Source organism: Ruditapes philippinarum, unplaced genomic scaffold (genome assembly GCF_026571515.1).
Source record: "Ruditapes philippinarum isolate M1 unplaced genomic scaffold, ASM2657151v2 ctg2798_1_1_1_1, whole genome shotgun sequence".
Classification (NCBI taxonomy): domain Eukaryota; kingdom Metazoa; phylum Mollusca; class Bivalvia; order Venerida; family Veneridae; genus Ruditapes; species Ruditapes philippinarum.
The window spans coordinates 363,197-379,565 of NW_026855183.1; the positions used below are offsets into that span (position 1 = coordinate 363,197).

Here is a 16,369-nt window from a genome sequence, read left to right on the forward strand (position 1 = left end):
GACCATATGTAAGGCATATGAAACGCAGTACACAAATATCTTAAAAGTGCTGGTTACTCTGTAAGTGGTTTGAAAAATATTTCCAGACTTTATATTCCACCAAATGAATACTTTCTCAGATTTTGAAAAAATTAAAAAAAGGTTCACAAAGGTTAAAATCAAATGACTGTTCAGCTGTTTGTAAACTTAAATGGGAAAAAACTTAATACTAAATTTGAAGATAAAGAATGGAACAAAATTTTTCACTTATATTTGACACCAATAAAACACGAATGTACAATTGTTTCAATACAGAATTGTACACAGAATACTTGGCACAAACGAACTTTTATAGAAGATACAATACTCAGATCATCCAAACTGCAGTTTTTGCAACAATAATGCTGAAAGCTTAGAATGCCTCTTTTGGGACTGTGTAGTTGTTTTCGATATGATTCATGGTCTTTTTCAAAATGCTCATTTGCATTTGACAAGTTTACAATTTCTTTTAGGCATTCAAAATGCAGATTATGAAACAAATCTTTTGCTTTTATTTGTAAAAAAAGTACATATATTACTGTAAAATGAATTTAAAAATACCGTCTATAGAGGTTGCTTAGCATTATATTAAGTACCGATACCAAATCGAGAGAGAAACACACAAAAAATTATCAAGATAGATATTTTTGACAAACATTGTGGAAGTTTGAAATATATTTTCATTTCTTCATTTCATGATTAGTGTGTGAGTGTGAGCATTATATTATTGATTATATACTCGTATTAATTACTTTTATAAAAATATGACATGACAAGAAACAGTTTTTATTCATTAAACTACAGGCTACATATATGGAAGAGTCTAGAGAGATTTCACATTAATCATAGGCCTCTTTTTTTACTTTTGTTTGTTTGAATGTAGCATGGTTTTGTTTGTTCGATTAAGATATACGTGTCTTTGAATGTATGTTTGTATGCATGTTCAAAATAAACGGGTTACCTTTTAAGGGCCTCAAAAAACAAAAACAAAACAAAACAACATTATCTTTGGCAAAGAAGTATGATTAACACTGAAGTACTTAACATTTGGAGAAATAACATCCGCAGATGTATTCGTGAGGTGGTAATCATGCTTTATGTTATTATATAAGTTAAATGTCTGTCTATGTTAATGAAATACTCAAAACGCAAAGGTATTTAATTACTAGCAGAAACCTACGAAATTGAATATACGGAAAACGTTTAATTCACTACATTAGATATGCGATGTTTTGAAAGAATAGGCTATATCAATGTGTTCCCCTTGTGCCAACAATAAAGTAACATTTTTAGGGGGAAAAAGACACACAAAACAAACAAAAAAACAACAAAAGAACAGTTTGATCAATCTAGACAAAATACAAGATATACAAAAATCTATGACAAGAAAAAAAGGTTCTATAGTTTCTGCAAGATCTGTGTAGTCTGCGCATGTTTCTCTACATTCAAATCTTTAAGAGCAAAAATATTCTGCAAGCACCCCAGTTCTAGGATTGAAGTGTTCAAACTCATAACTGTGACCGCTGTAGCAAGTTGTTTTTGCCAGGTAAACAGCATTATCGAGGTACCCATTGTTAATATATATTCCATAGGCAGGTCCGTATTTCTTGCCGTTTTCTAGTACTATGTTGAAAGAATCACTACCGGCAAGAATTGATGACACGTGCACATTAATCAAATTTTGACTCTGTCCCCTACGAAGATAAAAGATATAGCTATTGATAGGGACTTCGATTTCATGTCCAGTACAAATCTACTGCAATTCCGTATTTATATTTATTAAGAAAGAATATGGACTAATGTAGAGCCGAGGCAAAAGAGTGATAAAACAAGTGAATGTGTATGTAGTTTATCTGAATTGAATACTATTACATATTCATTGTAATATTTGGAAGTGACGGTGAAAAGTTCCGTTGTCAATGGAGAACAAGGGGTAATTATCAACATTATACGTGTTTTAGTAATGTTTTATGTTCTAATGAATAACCTACCTGATTTGACAACGTTTGTATCTTGTTTCCACAGAAATATTCACCAGTACTTCAAAATCATCACCGTTGGTAAATGTTCCCGGACATCGAACTTGTAAACATGCGAATCTTGAAGATCCGTTCATCGCAGCAGACGAATCTATCGGACCTGCTGTAAAGTTACCAAATGGAACGGTGGTATCGTTAGCAGCTGAACTTACAGCTGTCATAATAGTGTCATAAGGAGCATCCTGAAATGTTTGCCGAGTTCAAAATAATAGTCAAACAAACTCGTAATTATCCTTAATGTTGTATCTCAGTGTAGACACGGTATCACTTTATCTTTTCGTGCAATACAATATTATTCAATGTGTATGGTTTTCAAGCATCTTTTACGCAATCATTAATGGTAAGCTTATAAATTCAACTTGTATAATTTGCTTGAGAGAACAGGGAGTTTAGATATGTTCATATACAGTAAGCATCATTTATTTGAATTAGATTGATGAATAATTTTACAGCAAAGAATCCAGATTCTAAAACAACAATAACTAAGAAAGCTTTGTGTTTCTTTGAGTGTGAGTTTTTCTTAAAGTTTGTATATACATTAAAAGAATATTAAAAGACACAATTACGGTCTGACCTAAACAAAAATGCAACACAAAAATATTGGTATTTGCACAAAACACAAGCGTGTTTCCTATGTACCCATAAAATGATATATCTACTTTTCAATTAATTACTTTACCTGGATGTGAATTTTAACAAAGCAAGCTTCATTGTCACTGTTATATGGGGGGCTGTCGTACCACGAAAGTGGTTTGTATAAATCATCAACCGGTAGTGTTGGGTTTAACTTTGGTAACAAGTTTTCGTACAAAGTGCCACCTAAATAAAATTCACGAAAAAAACAACTATTAAAATATATTAATGGCGCTGGTGTGCTTGTAATTTAGGTGTGCTTGTAATTTACATACTATATTAGATGTCACTTTTGTATTAAGCTCAAGCAACCAAAAAGTTGGTATATATTTCATTTATTAATTTGGTATTTTATTGCAGGGTTAGAAATTTTGTTTTGTTATTTTTGTGTCCAAAAAATTTAGACTTATTTTTATTTTGATCTCGGTTTATTGTTTAATTTTTTAAATTTTGTTTTAACAAGAAATATATAGGCGTTATTCTCACAGGCATGTCGGCATGTTGATTTTACTGAAAGTTAAATCTCTAAAAATAAAATACAGGGACGAAAGAATTGTTCAAGTACACTTTATTAGAATATGATAAACGTGTAGTGCTAAATAGTTCATATTGGTAGAGTTATTTATGATCATTGAAATGCCGTGTAAAGAAACTACAAAAATAATTATGGGACGCGTTAAATGTTAGTTCGTTGTTTTAAATACAGTTAATGACAAGTGATACGTTTATAGAGCGTAATTATAGATAACTTACATACCTTCACAGCAATATCCGTGCACACCTGGTATACAGTAACATTTGCTATTGCTAAAAACTCCATTGTTTAAACAAAATTGGCTACATGCACCTTTTTCTGTTTCAACAGCACCGTTGATCGGGTCTGGGTTGTTTTGATTATAAAATACACAGCTTCTTGATCTGAATCTATCCCCAGCGCTACAAGTATGGTCGCATGAGCTCCAAGGACCCCATGTGCTCCATGTTCTATAATTCCACCAAGCATATACACTATCTGTATATGAACAGTTTATTGCACTTGCAGAGCCTATAATATATATTTAACAAAACTTTTCTTGGTATTTTCAATTATATATGACTTTTAAATTTCACTGTTTTCCGAAAAATTGCTTTCTAAAACTGTTTTTAAGGCAAATTAATACATATACTTTTCTTTGAAAATATGTACCTGCCATACTGTCACGTTTTCGTTAAAGTGTCTTTGATTTGAATGGGATGAACGACTAAGAATGTGTATATACACACATTTACACAAATTTTCAATGAAACATGAGATGCCACAAGAGCTATGACAACAAATATTTAGTGTCCAGCTTTATTTGTCATCCAATGTAAACGCTGTATTTCTTCAAAGCTCCGTGCGTTAATTTTCATAGAAGAACAAAAACCGATACTATATCGAATTTCGTTCATAGTGGACTTCTATTTTTAAAACCGCATAGTGACATAATAAAGTAAATAATAATGAGGCCAAATAAAGCTTGACACTAAGTATGTAAGTATTCATCCTTAGCTGTTCTACAGAAATTAGAAACATTCTCCTGTCGCTATCGCTCCCGTCGAACAGCTCGGATGAACACTAACATATACATATTGGTCAAATTTGCCACATCGTCTTGCTTAGTTCTTTTTAGTATTAGAAATTATGGAAGTTCAAATAACACATTTGAATACCGAGTAAAGAATTTTATTTCCTTAATGCCTCGAAATGTACTCGAATTTTTTGTACATCGAAAGTATATGGTCACTATACATCAAATGCATAATATTTAGGTCTTATAAACAGCACGGTTACTTATAAGCTCCTTCATCGTCTGTGTCTATTCATGCTTCGCGTACTTTGATATGGAAATTTGACTGTGACCCCTAACGGTTATGACATTCGGTGACACGCTTTACCGAAAATATATTTATAACAAATAGCTTATCAGGATGTCAGATACGATTTAATTGATTTAACGAGGCTATGAGGATGCGGGATGTCATATTATCCCGCCGCTGAGTAGCCGTTATAGGAATGCCATGGTATTTTACGTAAATCACATACCACACATACGTGTAGATGCTTTAAGACTATATACTAGTAGTATCACTTTTAATTGTTACATCTAAATTATGTAAAATGTTTGGAATTCTTACCTGCAAATATGCCAATAAGTATACAAACTAAAATAAAATTCATGTTTTGCAGGTTCACTTAATACAAGGGCTGATAATAACACATTGAAACTGTCATAACCAGTTGTTTTATCATAGTTATATAACAACGCAGAATAATATTCCTTTCTTATCAGCAAATAGCCTGGGTACTTACTGGTCATGCCAAAAATTTATTAAACATAGGGACAATATCGTTTTAAAACGTATAAAACACGTATGATTTTTTTAACGTTTACTTGTACATAAAAAGGCACCTTAGGGTTATTTCTAATCCCATTAGATCAAAATTAAAAGATGCAGGTACGATTGGAGTAAGCCTACTCATAGACGTCAAAAGTTAATACAGACTACGTACGTATAAGTCCCGAAACGCTGACGAGAGCAGATTTTAGTAATATATTTGGTTTAATCAAACTTGTAAAACATCTATAGATGTGTTTATGCTGCGGTTATTATGCAAATATCACATATGATTGTGAGTAACAGTAAAATATCATCCCGACATACCTTTTTTTTACATAATTTTAAGAGGGGTAATATTTCTACCGGTACTCACAAACCTATGTGTTATTTATTTTATTTCATTGTAATGATCTGAAATTTTTAGCTAAATCTGACTGAATCAAACCGAGCCTGCAACATTTTCAATTTTGCTGTTTTGGGCTTTCTTTACGGATTCTTATTTTCTCTATTTTGTAGATTTGTCTAAACACGAATTCGTTTGTTTCCTTTTCTCATACTCGGCTCTGCTTGTTCTATTTTGACTCATGTATATGACCCAAGATCAAGTATTTTTTTTAAAATAATATATGTTCTATAAAAGCTCTGAATAGAATTTCAATTTTCAAACCGGTCAAAACAAAAATCATTTACAACAATTTTAAAATCGACACAAAGCACGAAAATAATATCTGTATTTTGCAAGAAATCATGCGTATGTGTTTTTTTATGAAAAATCAGGCCAAAGACCAACGAAATAAAGTACACTTTAAAGAACGCAGCCCCCATAATATCCAACCGTGATCACAACCAAAGCAACATAAAACGGGAAAATCATCACTCTATTTAAAATAGTAAAAAGAAGATTCAATGCATAATTCTTATGTTTGATAAATATGATGTCCCGAAACTGAAATAGCATGGCCACTGATAATCAAAAATTAGAGTAAATATCTACAAGGAAGACCAGCGGTCAAAAGTCAAACTGTAAGTCAAACGACCATAACCCGCCTTGATAATATCAATTAAATGCAATCGAATAGTTTTTAGGTTCGAACTTTTATTTCTAACAGCAGCTCCAATAAATAAGATTTTACGATATTTAGTATAACCGAGACATTTCAATTTATTCTGAAAAAGTTATATATGTTTCAAAAACTTAATCTTGTTACTTAGTTTTTCCGGTAACTTACGTAATTATTTATGCAAATCTAAGACAAGATTGAACCCATTTATTCAAATAATCTCAATAAAAGTATGTATTTGTTTACATGGTTATTGTGGGTAATGTAGAAATGTATCAACGAAGACATCAAATTGGTCTTTTATGAAAAATACTCGAATTTAAATATTTTTTCTACGATTTCTAAGTTGTTAATATTACTTAGATAATGATACCAAATACTAGTAACCTGTAAGTTCTTTTCGTTTTAACAGGATATTTGAAATTTAATATTTTCACACAGATTAGATAAGTTCTCAAGAAGTGTCCGAAACAATGTTATAAACTTTATAGCATTTATGATTTGGAATATTAAAGTTAACATCCGTAGATATGTTTATAAAGTGAAAATAATGGTAACTGATAAGTTAAATGCCCGTCTATGTAAATGAAATACAGAGACAAACGTACAAAATGTTAGATGATAAAAATGTTTATTTCAATACATTACATGTGTGATGTTTTGAAATGACAGACTATCAATGTATTCTCCTGATGCAAACGATAAAGTAACATTCCCTGAAATAAATCTAGCCAAAAGAAATTAAAAACAACATACTTTGTCAAGAAAAAATGGTACTTTAGTATATTTAGAGTTTTTTTTCAAGAGTCTCTGTATTCTGTACATGTTTCTTCACATTCCAATTTTTAAGAGCAAATGTATTCTGCTAGCACTCCAGTTCTAGGATTGAAGTGCTCGAAATCATAACTGTGACCGCTGTAGCAAGTTGTTTTTGCCAGGTAAACAGCGTTATCGAGGTACCCATTGTTAATATATATTCCATAGGCAGGTCCGTATTTCTTGCCGTTTTCGAGTACTATGTTGAAAGAATCACTACAAGCACGAATTGATGACACGTGCACATTAATCAAACTTTGACTCTGTTCCCTACAATGAAGAAAAATGTAGATATTGATAGGACCTGCAATGTCATTTCCAATACAAATATATCTTTTGACAGGATTTGCAAAGTTCTGTATTTCAATTTTTTAAGAAGAATATTGAATTATTTAGAGCCTAGAAAAAAGAGTGATAAATAAGTGTATGTGTATGTAGTTTATTTGAATTGCATACTATTACATAGTTATTCATTTTAATATCTGGAAGTAACAATGACAAGTTCTGTCGTCAAAGGAGAACAAGAGTTAATTATTAGCATTAAACGGGTTTTAGTAATGTTTTATGTTTTAGATTTTACGTACCTGATTTGACAACGCTTGTATCTTGTTTCGACGGAAATGTTCACAAGTACTTCGAACTCATCGCCGTTGGTAAATGTTCCCGGACAACGGACTTGTAAACATGCGAATCTTGAAGATCCGTTCATTGCAGCAGACGAATCTATCGGACCTGCTGTAAAGTTACCAAATAAAACGGTGGCATCGTTATCAGCTGAACTTACAGCTGTCATAATAGTGTCATATGGAGCGTCCTGAAATATAAGCCAAGTTAAAAATAAAACAAGCTCGTAATTATCCTGAATGTTGTATCTCAGTGTAGAAATGAAATCACTGTATCTTTTTTGAAAGACCATATTATTCAATGCATATGGTTAACTGCGATTTGAAGCACCTTTTACATAATTAATTAATCATTTTTTTGCAAGCTTTAGCTGCTTATATATTCTACTTATATCACAGAAAGTTTCGATATGTTTCTAATAGGGCGTACCATATATTTTAATTAAATTGATAAATATCATAATTTTAATTCCAAAATATCAAAGCTAATGACTTTTAAGATATTTTTGTGTTTGTTTGTGCGTGTTTTTTATCAAAAATAATATTATGCTCATCAATATAATTTCTATAATATATTAGCTTGAATCAAATAATAAAACTAATAAAAAATTAGCAAATGAAACACCCTTTACTCCCTATGAAATGATCTACTTTTCAATTACCTGAATGTGGATTTTGACAAAGCAAACTTCACTGTCACTGTTATATGAAGGGCTATCGTACCATGAAAGTTGTTTGTATAAGTCATCAACCGGTATTGTTGGGTTTAACTTCGGCAAAAGCTTTTCGTTTGAATCGCCGGCTAGATAAATGAAAAAACCTATACATTATGACTGGCAAATTAATGATGTAATGGAACTGATATATCACGTGTTTTTATACTTAGAACAAGCGACACATTGTTAAAATTAAGACTCTTCCATTAGATAATAAAATATGTTTTATAGTTGATAAGTTTTATAGTGAAATTTAATTTAATTTATATACAAATAAAGCAACCTATTTCACATCTGTTTCCGTAAAATCCTGGAGCACATTTACAGGTATCGTCCGCAATGCATGTTCCATTGTTTTCACACTCAGGTCGACATGTCGGTTTTACTGTAAAGGTACAATATTTTAATGTGCACTGCATTGATCATTATTGACTTTAAAAAAATAATGATTCCTAATATCCATTAATAAATTATATTAATATAATATATATATTAAGGAGATTTAAAATGAAGTCATGGAAACATTTAAAGTTACTTTGTTGAGGGAGTGAAAAGTTATACTCGTACCTTTGTGACATTTACCATTTTAGTTTTTGTTTTACGCTTATCATATAAGATAACAATAAAGCAATCGAATTAATAAATACCTTCACAACAATATCCTTTCACACCTGCTGCACATTGACATTTGCCATTCCTGTAAACTCCATGGTTCAAACAAAATTGGCTGCATGCATTTGTTTCATTTTCATCACCATTCTTTCTCTGTATATAACCGGCATTATCATAATAAAAATTTTGTACACAAATTCTGGATCTGGATCTTACTCCACCACCGCAAGTATGGTCGCATGAGCTCCAAGGACCCCATGTGGTCCAGTATGCATGATTATACCCATGATAATTAGACGGTATACCAGTATATGTGTCCACACATTGTTTTGCAGTTATAACAGCTAAAATGTTTGAAAGCCATGTTTTAATCTACAACATTTTTTTTAAATATAAATTATTTATTGCATGTTCCATTTTAATTTCATTGTGTTTGTAAGTACTATTCCCAAATTATGTCTTTATGCAAATAAAAACAGTCGCTGTTTTTTGGAACATAGACAGTTTCTGTATCTTATTGAATAATAACGATAGAAAAAGTAAGTTCTGAATTTGTATGAAAGAAACTATTTAGTATTTATTATGCACATTTATCAATATGCAAAATTCAAGAACGCCTAAAATGACTCAAGAGCCATGAGAACAAAAAAAGCAACACTATTCTTCATGAGAGACTTTTGCAAGTTTAAAAGAAAAATATCAATACAAATTATAGCATTTCTTTTGTTATAATTATTTTAGTTGTTTAACCTAGTATATCATATGCAATCTTTACATTTAATTTATATAGAAATTATCAAAATACTTACTTGTAAATATACCAATATAAAATAAATAAACTAAAATGCAATTCATGTCTTGTAGTTTAACGTAATACAAGGACTATGAATAAATTACACATTGAAATACCTTTACCAACTGTTTTATGAAAGTTTTCGGATCTAAGTAGCGGAGAAGATTTTTTTTTCTTATCAGTAAATGGTCTGGGTATTTCTTTATCATTGTTGCATACATTTGTTTCACACAGGGACAGTTTGTTATTTTTTAAAACGTTTTAAAAATCATGATCAATCTTAAAGTGGAGTTTTGCACAAACATGAACAGTATAATAATATTAGAAACTTCTGTGTGACTTCGTTACGTTCACATCTTAATTACAATACGAATTCGCTTTAAAGGTCCCATTGATTGGTAATTTACCACAGCGATATTTCCATTTATATTCGTAAGAAAAAACCACCAAACCTTATTCAGCGGAAATTACCGACTGCTGTCGTGTTTATTGGAGCATTAATCACCGCTAATCATTGGCCAGTATTTCACGCGTTTTACGATTCAACGCACCTCGGCGATTTAAGGAAAAAGTCGTACATAAACTTGTACATAAAAAGACATCTATTTTTAATACCTATCATGTCAACAACGCAGCATTCTGCATTATATGTGATATCAAATTTGGGAATATCCATTTATAAATGTGTTCATACACTGGTTATATTACAATAATTTATATATTTAAATGAACATTTTTTTTCTATTATCAAAGTGGAATACAAACTTAAGATATCAAAACACAAACCATTGCTGTTTCAATCAATATATCGTATACTTTCATTTTATATACGTTTTAATTGCTAATCGTTATTATGTATCATTATAATATCATGGCATGCAATCAATATGGTTGATATCTTTGCCCTGTATATATATGAGATAAGCATGCACATACTATTATGTGGAGTGAACGTGCTGTAAAGCTTTTCCGCACGATCGAATAACATTGGTCAGCTTCATAATGTTTTCTCTAATTTAACAGTCGGAACATATTTAAGAGTGTTATTCTTAAAATAAAAGTTCACCTAAAATGTTTTTTTTCCAGACTTCACAACAGCAGGTGTTACTTCACTAATATAAATGACTACCAGAACAGTTGTGAACTACTTTTATAAAATTTATTCCGCCTTTCTTACTCAAAGTTGTAGATGATGCTTTGCCATAACCATAATTCATGTCAAGGGCCGTGTGGCAGCTGTTGTTTACCCCTTACTTCATTTCAGTATTTTCTATATTTTCCTGGTCTTTAGGGATCATTGATTCTAGCGCTTTAAGTGTTGAAAATTTAATGGTGCTGATGCGGGTTCAATGTTGAACGTTTTTATCATCCCTTATGCACATACTCCATCAAAACGATAACCGCCTCCGTGGTCAAGGGGCAAGAGTCGATGACTTCTAGTCCAGTTACCTCTCTGGCATGGGTTCGATCCCCGGGAGATGCTTTGGTAGTTTAACACGGAGGAAGGTAATCTAGTACTTGTGTAACTCTTCAGGAACGATGGTTAGGAAACTACCCGCCTATATGACTTAAATACTGTTGGGAAAAGGCATAAAATGAAACAAACAAATAAACAAAACAATCAAACCGAGCCTTTAATTTTCATGTAATTTTGTTGTAATTAATGCTTCCGTGGGATCACTTTTTCCAGATTTTCATTAAAAAGATACTAATACAGAATAGCGGCAGTATGACATGCATTGACAAGATGAAACCAGTTGCTATAAGGATATGTACCTCGATCTAGTTAGTACTAGCTTTCATTGACAACAGTACAATTTGATCAATATAATAAAAGATAACTAAGCGTAACGTTATGTTTTGGTGACCTTCACAGAAATCTAGCCTTGAGTATCAGGTCTGTCCATCATTAAAAGTAAAAAATATTTCAGACGAACAAATTGATCTATTTTTGTAATATCACAAACAGACGATACAATGTTAGTTTGAAATTTGAAATTTAATTGGGTGATGATTTACATAATAATTTCATAGTTTATCACAGTTGATATACATGTATAGTGTGTTGATATAATTGCCAATACATGTAAACATTTTAATGATAAGAATGACAATTCAAAAGTTGTTGTTGTGATTGTCATAGAATGAATTTAATTGCCCGAATTTGAATTAGTAATCCCATTTTATACCTTTAAAAGATCTTTCTAGCCACTTTTTCACGCTGTGACATGTGCTTAAACTTTTCAGCACAGTCAAGCTATTTACAAAACTTTTTAAAGTCAAAATTATGACAAGAATGTCAAAAATAGTGTAATATATCGTTAATTCATCATACTTATAGATTTAAAATAAATAAGAGTCGTTATTTTTTAGTTGGAATCATAGCCCTTAAATGTCCACCATTATCCTTCTGTACAAATATATATATATATACCATTGCGATAATCAATAACAAAAATGAACGTGAATACAAATATTCAACTCGTATCATTACGGTTTGTCTCTGTATGACATAAAGTTGCCCATTTCGCAACATGTATGCATTCATTGTCCATGTTGACTGCACTTGCTTGTACCTTAGATCATGAAGTGTTTCTATTTTAGGATTAGGGTTATCAAGTGTTGCTATGTCAAATTGTCGTTTCATGATAATAAATTGTTAGTATTATCTTGTCTGATGTTAGTCTAATGACAGTTCATATCTTTACATGAGGTTTCCTTGAAGTGTTTATATCATTCTTTTTAGCTCTAATATTAAATGTTCAAAACATTTTAACATTAAACTTTAAACCTTATATATCTGTGAAGTGAAGAATAAATTAACAAAACGTAAAAGTATGAGTCAATTTCTAAAATTCTACGACGATGTCAACTGCTTTCTTTTGTGGCATCACTTCTAATAACAAGTAAAAAATTGCTGGGAAATGCAGCAATATGATTGTCACGGCGAAAAAAAAAAACCCAACCCCCCACCCCCCCCCCAAAAAAAAAAAACAAAAAAAAACCCATTTAAAATTTAAAATTTGGATAAGGTATCTCCAAATACATTTTTTTTTGTTTGGGCCCAATTTTTAACTTTTTCCGGGAAGGGGTTTTAAAATATCAAAATCTTAACTTTTTTAAAGAGCCAGGGTTTTTTTTATGTAGAAGGGGGCAGAAAAAATTTATCATTTTTTGGTGTTAACGGGGCATACCTCTCGAGTGAGTTTTTACCCCACCTAGGGAAAAGGTTTCCCATTTTTTTGATTTTTCAAAGGCCTTTGTAGTTATCCCTTCTGGAAAAAATTTTTAAAAGGTTGAAAAAAAACAAAGGGCAAAAACTGAAAAAAAATTTGCACGGTGGGTTTAAAATTTTCTTTGGGGGCGGGGCACCCCTCCTCAATGAAAATCTATACACCAAAATAAGTTTAAAGGGTTGATACCTCTAACACCTTTTTGAGATTATTAATTATTATATACACATTTTCTATAGCACTCTTTTCATAAATAATTAAAAATGTTCAAGAGTGCCTTTATTTACAATAAAATCCGATTAAAACAATAATCGATATATATTTTAATATCACCCTCCGGATGCCGGGGGATTTTGCAGACTCCGTAAATATGGTATTGGGGGGCACGGCCGTTGATATATTTTGACGTGACGTCATTTAGCGTTAATCAAACATATGTGTAAAGACGCGCTAAATGTTGGCGTTATACTAAAATATGGCGGCGTCAATGAAAAATGACTCTTATTTACTTTATATGTGATAAATAGAATATTAAAATTCGTGTAAGTTCATTTCTGAATTTATTGCACTCGTTATAAATATAATATTATGCTCGCCAGAGGCTCGCATAATATAATTTTATTCAACTCGTGCAATAAATTCAGTATTGAACTTACACTCATTCAATATCCTCTATAAGACATAATGAACAACATTAATTTAGTAAACCTATTAAACAATAATGATAATCTAAAACCAGTAAAGGATGGTAAGAAATACAGACAACATTTAGTTTAAAATCAAGGCACAATTAATAATAATTGAGATAAGCTCCGGACAAAAAAGTATGAAAAATAACAAATGGGCAATAAACTAACAAAATATAAAGGGTATTTATTCTTGCGCACAAACATTCCTCCCCAATAAGATCTATCCACCTATAAAGTTTTCATGTTTGATATTTCAAAGACTTTTTCAGAGATATGCTCCACTCAGGTGAAACATTTAGTATGGAAAATAACAAAGGGCAATAACTCAAAAATTATGAAGGGTAGAGTTATCACTCTTTTGCACTGCATACCTCCTGAGAAAGATCTATCCACCTATGAAAGTTTCATGTTGAAATCTCAAATGCTTTTTTGTTAGTTATACCCTGGACAAAAATAAAGTATGAAAAATAACAAAGTGCAATAATAACTGAAAAAAACAATGCACGGTATGTTATCATTCTAGTGTGCTGCAATGCTCCCCAATAAGATCTATCCACCTATGAAGTTTCAAGTTGTTACCTCTAACATTTTTTAGATAAGCTCCGGACAAAAAGTTTGAAAAATAACAAATGGCAATAACTCAAACATTATAAAGGATAGAGTTATCATTCTTGCGCACAACATTCCTCCTCAAAAAAGATCTATCCACCTATGAAGTTTCATGTTGACATTTCAAAGACTTTTTCAGAGATATGCTCCACTTAGGTGAAAAAATTAGTATGAAAAATAACAAAGGGCAATAACTAAAAATTATGAAGGGTAGAGTTATCACTCATTTTTTGCACTGGGCATATCTCCTGAGTGAGATCTGTCCACCTTTGAAGGTTCATGTAGATATCTCAAAGGCTTTTGTAGTTATATCCTGGACAAAATTAAGTATGAAAAATAACAAAGGGCAATAACTGAAAAATAATGCACGGTTAGTTATCATTCTAGTGTGGCTGCACTTCTCATCAAAAAGAGCTATCCACCTATGAAGTTTCAAGTTGTTACCTCTCCCACTTTTTTAGATATTCTCCGGGACAAAAAGTAAGAAAATAACAAAATGTCAATAACTCAAAAAATTATAAAGGTTATGAGTTATCATTCTTTCGCACAACATTCATCCTCAAAAAAGATCTATCTACCTATGAAAATTACATTGACATCTCAAAGTTTTTTTAGTTAATTTATGCTTGCTCCACTCAGGTGAAAAATTAAGTATGAAAAATAACAAAGAGCAATAACTCAAAACTTAGAAATGGTACAGTTATCACTCTTGCATTGCACACCTCCTGAGTGAGATCTATCCACATGAAGTTTCATGTTGATATCTCAAAGGCTTTTTGAGTTATGCTGTGGACAAAAATTGAGTTTGAAGAATAACAAAGGGCAACAATGAAAAAAATATGCAGCGTAGGGTTATCATTCTTGTGCACTGCACTTTTCCTAAATTTATCCACAAATGAAGTTTCAAGTTGATACCTCCACCTCTGAAGTTTCAAATTGATACTTTTTGAGATATGCTCCGGGCAAAAATGTAGAGTGACGGACGGAAGGACAGACGGACGGATGGAGACTAATTCTATATCCGTCTTTTCGGCGGGGGGTAATAAACATTTTCTTGCTCATATCTAAAGGAAACTCAGAATTTTGCTCTCAATAACGTGACATGAATTCTGAATGAAGTTTGATGTTGTGGTAAAAACTGATTTAAGGACCAAATTAAGTTTTATTTTACAACCTGGTATGGTGAATGTTAATTGGTGAAACGCATATAGAAAAACCAAGTCTCATTTTAGAGAATTGCGCAAGAAAAATGAAATTATTAAACAAGAGGGCCATGATGGGCCTGAGTCGCTCACTCCAGAAACAACTGCTTTTCAGTGTTTTTCTCAAAAGAACTTGCTGAAAGGCAAGTCCAGCTCTTTCGGCAGTTCAGCTCGATCAACTTTTTTAACTTGCCCTTTAGTAATATACTTTCACACAACACTGATTGTTTTAGCTTTTTTTTCTTCATAATAAACAATAGGACCACTAAGATGGCCCTAGATGACTCATCTAACCCATCAATTTTCATTATTCACTAATAAAAATTGTAATATTTTGCCCTAATATTTTGGAAAGGATTTGTTAAAATATGTATGTTGCAAGTGTGTTCCTATGAGACTATGTAGAATAAATGCAGAACAACTGACCACTAGAGCAGGATTAATTTTGATTGGACAATTTTTTTAAAAACTTTTTTTTGAATGAAAACACAAAATGTCACATGCAAAACATGTAAGGTGTAGATGTTTGAAGTTCACACAGTTTGGGACAAATTTTTTTTTATACATTCTGTATGGTAACATAAACTGTAGCTCAAAAAAAGACAATAGGTCAAAAACATTGTAAAAAATATGAAAAGTAGGCCAGTTAATATCAAAATTCAATTCAGCATCAGAAATTACACCCCTAGTCCAAATTTCAAGTCTGTATGTCAAGAACACAAGAATGAAAAGTCAAATTATATCAAAAATATCAAAAGTAGGTCAGTTGATATCAAAATTCATTCGGCATCAGAATTTACAAACCTGGTCAACATTTTAAAATGTGAATGTCATAATACAAGACAGTAGGTAAAATGATGTCAGTAATACCTAAAGTAGGTCAGCTGGTATCAAAATTGTAATTCAACATCAAAATTACACAAATTACACCCCATAGTCCAAATTTTCAAGTCTGTACATAAAA

General features: G+C 31.5%; 2 protein-coding genes across 4 annotated transcripts; both read right to left on the minus strand.

Annotated features, from left to right (window-relative positions):
• Positions 1-235: 235 nt before the first annotated feature.
• Positions 236-9,997, minus strand: LOC132742353 (uncharacterized). Of its 3 annotated transcripts, none has more exons than XM_060730724.1 (6): positions 9,689-9,997; positions 8,915-9,223; positions 8,551-8,652; positions 2,737-2,876; positions 2,010-2,239; positions 236-1,712 (listed from the first exon to the last, which is right to left on the minus strand). In XM_060730724.1, exons 1-6 carry the CDS (start codon positions 9,732-9,734, stop codon positions 1,472-1,474), a joined length of 1,068 nt encoding a protein of 355 aa, XP_060586707.1. In that variant the 5' UTR covers positions 9,735-9,997; the 3' UTR covers positions 236-1,471. The 3 variants fall into 3 exon arrangements, with proteins under 3 accessions (XP_060586707.1, XP_060586709.1, XP_060586706.1); XM_060730726.1 differs by lacking the exons at positions 2,010-2,239; positions 2,737-2,876 and adding exons at positions 7,513-7,742; positions 8,214-8,353 and having other exon boundaries at positions 9,689-9,996; XM_060730723.1 differs by lacking the exons at positions 236-1,712; positions 2,010-2,239; positions 2,737-2,876 and adding exons at positions 5,637-7,198; positions 7,513-7,742; positions 8,214-8,353 and having other exon boundaries at positions 9,689-9,981.
• Positions 2,941-5,369, minus strand: LOC132742352 (properdin-like). Its single transcript, XM_060730722.1, has 4 exons — positions 4,848-5,369; positions 3,448-3,735; positions 3,151-3,200; positions 2,941-2,949 (listed from the first exon to the last, which is right to left on the minus strand). The coding sequence occupies exons 1-4, from the start codon at positions 4,888-4,890 to the stop codon at positions 2,941-2,943; spliced, it is 390 nt and encodes a 129-aa protein (XP_060586705.1). The 5' UTR covers positions 4,891-5,369.
• Positions 9,998-16,369: the final 6,372 nt, after the last annotated feature.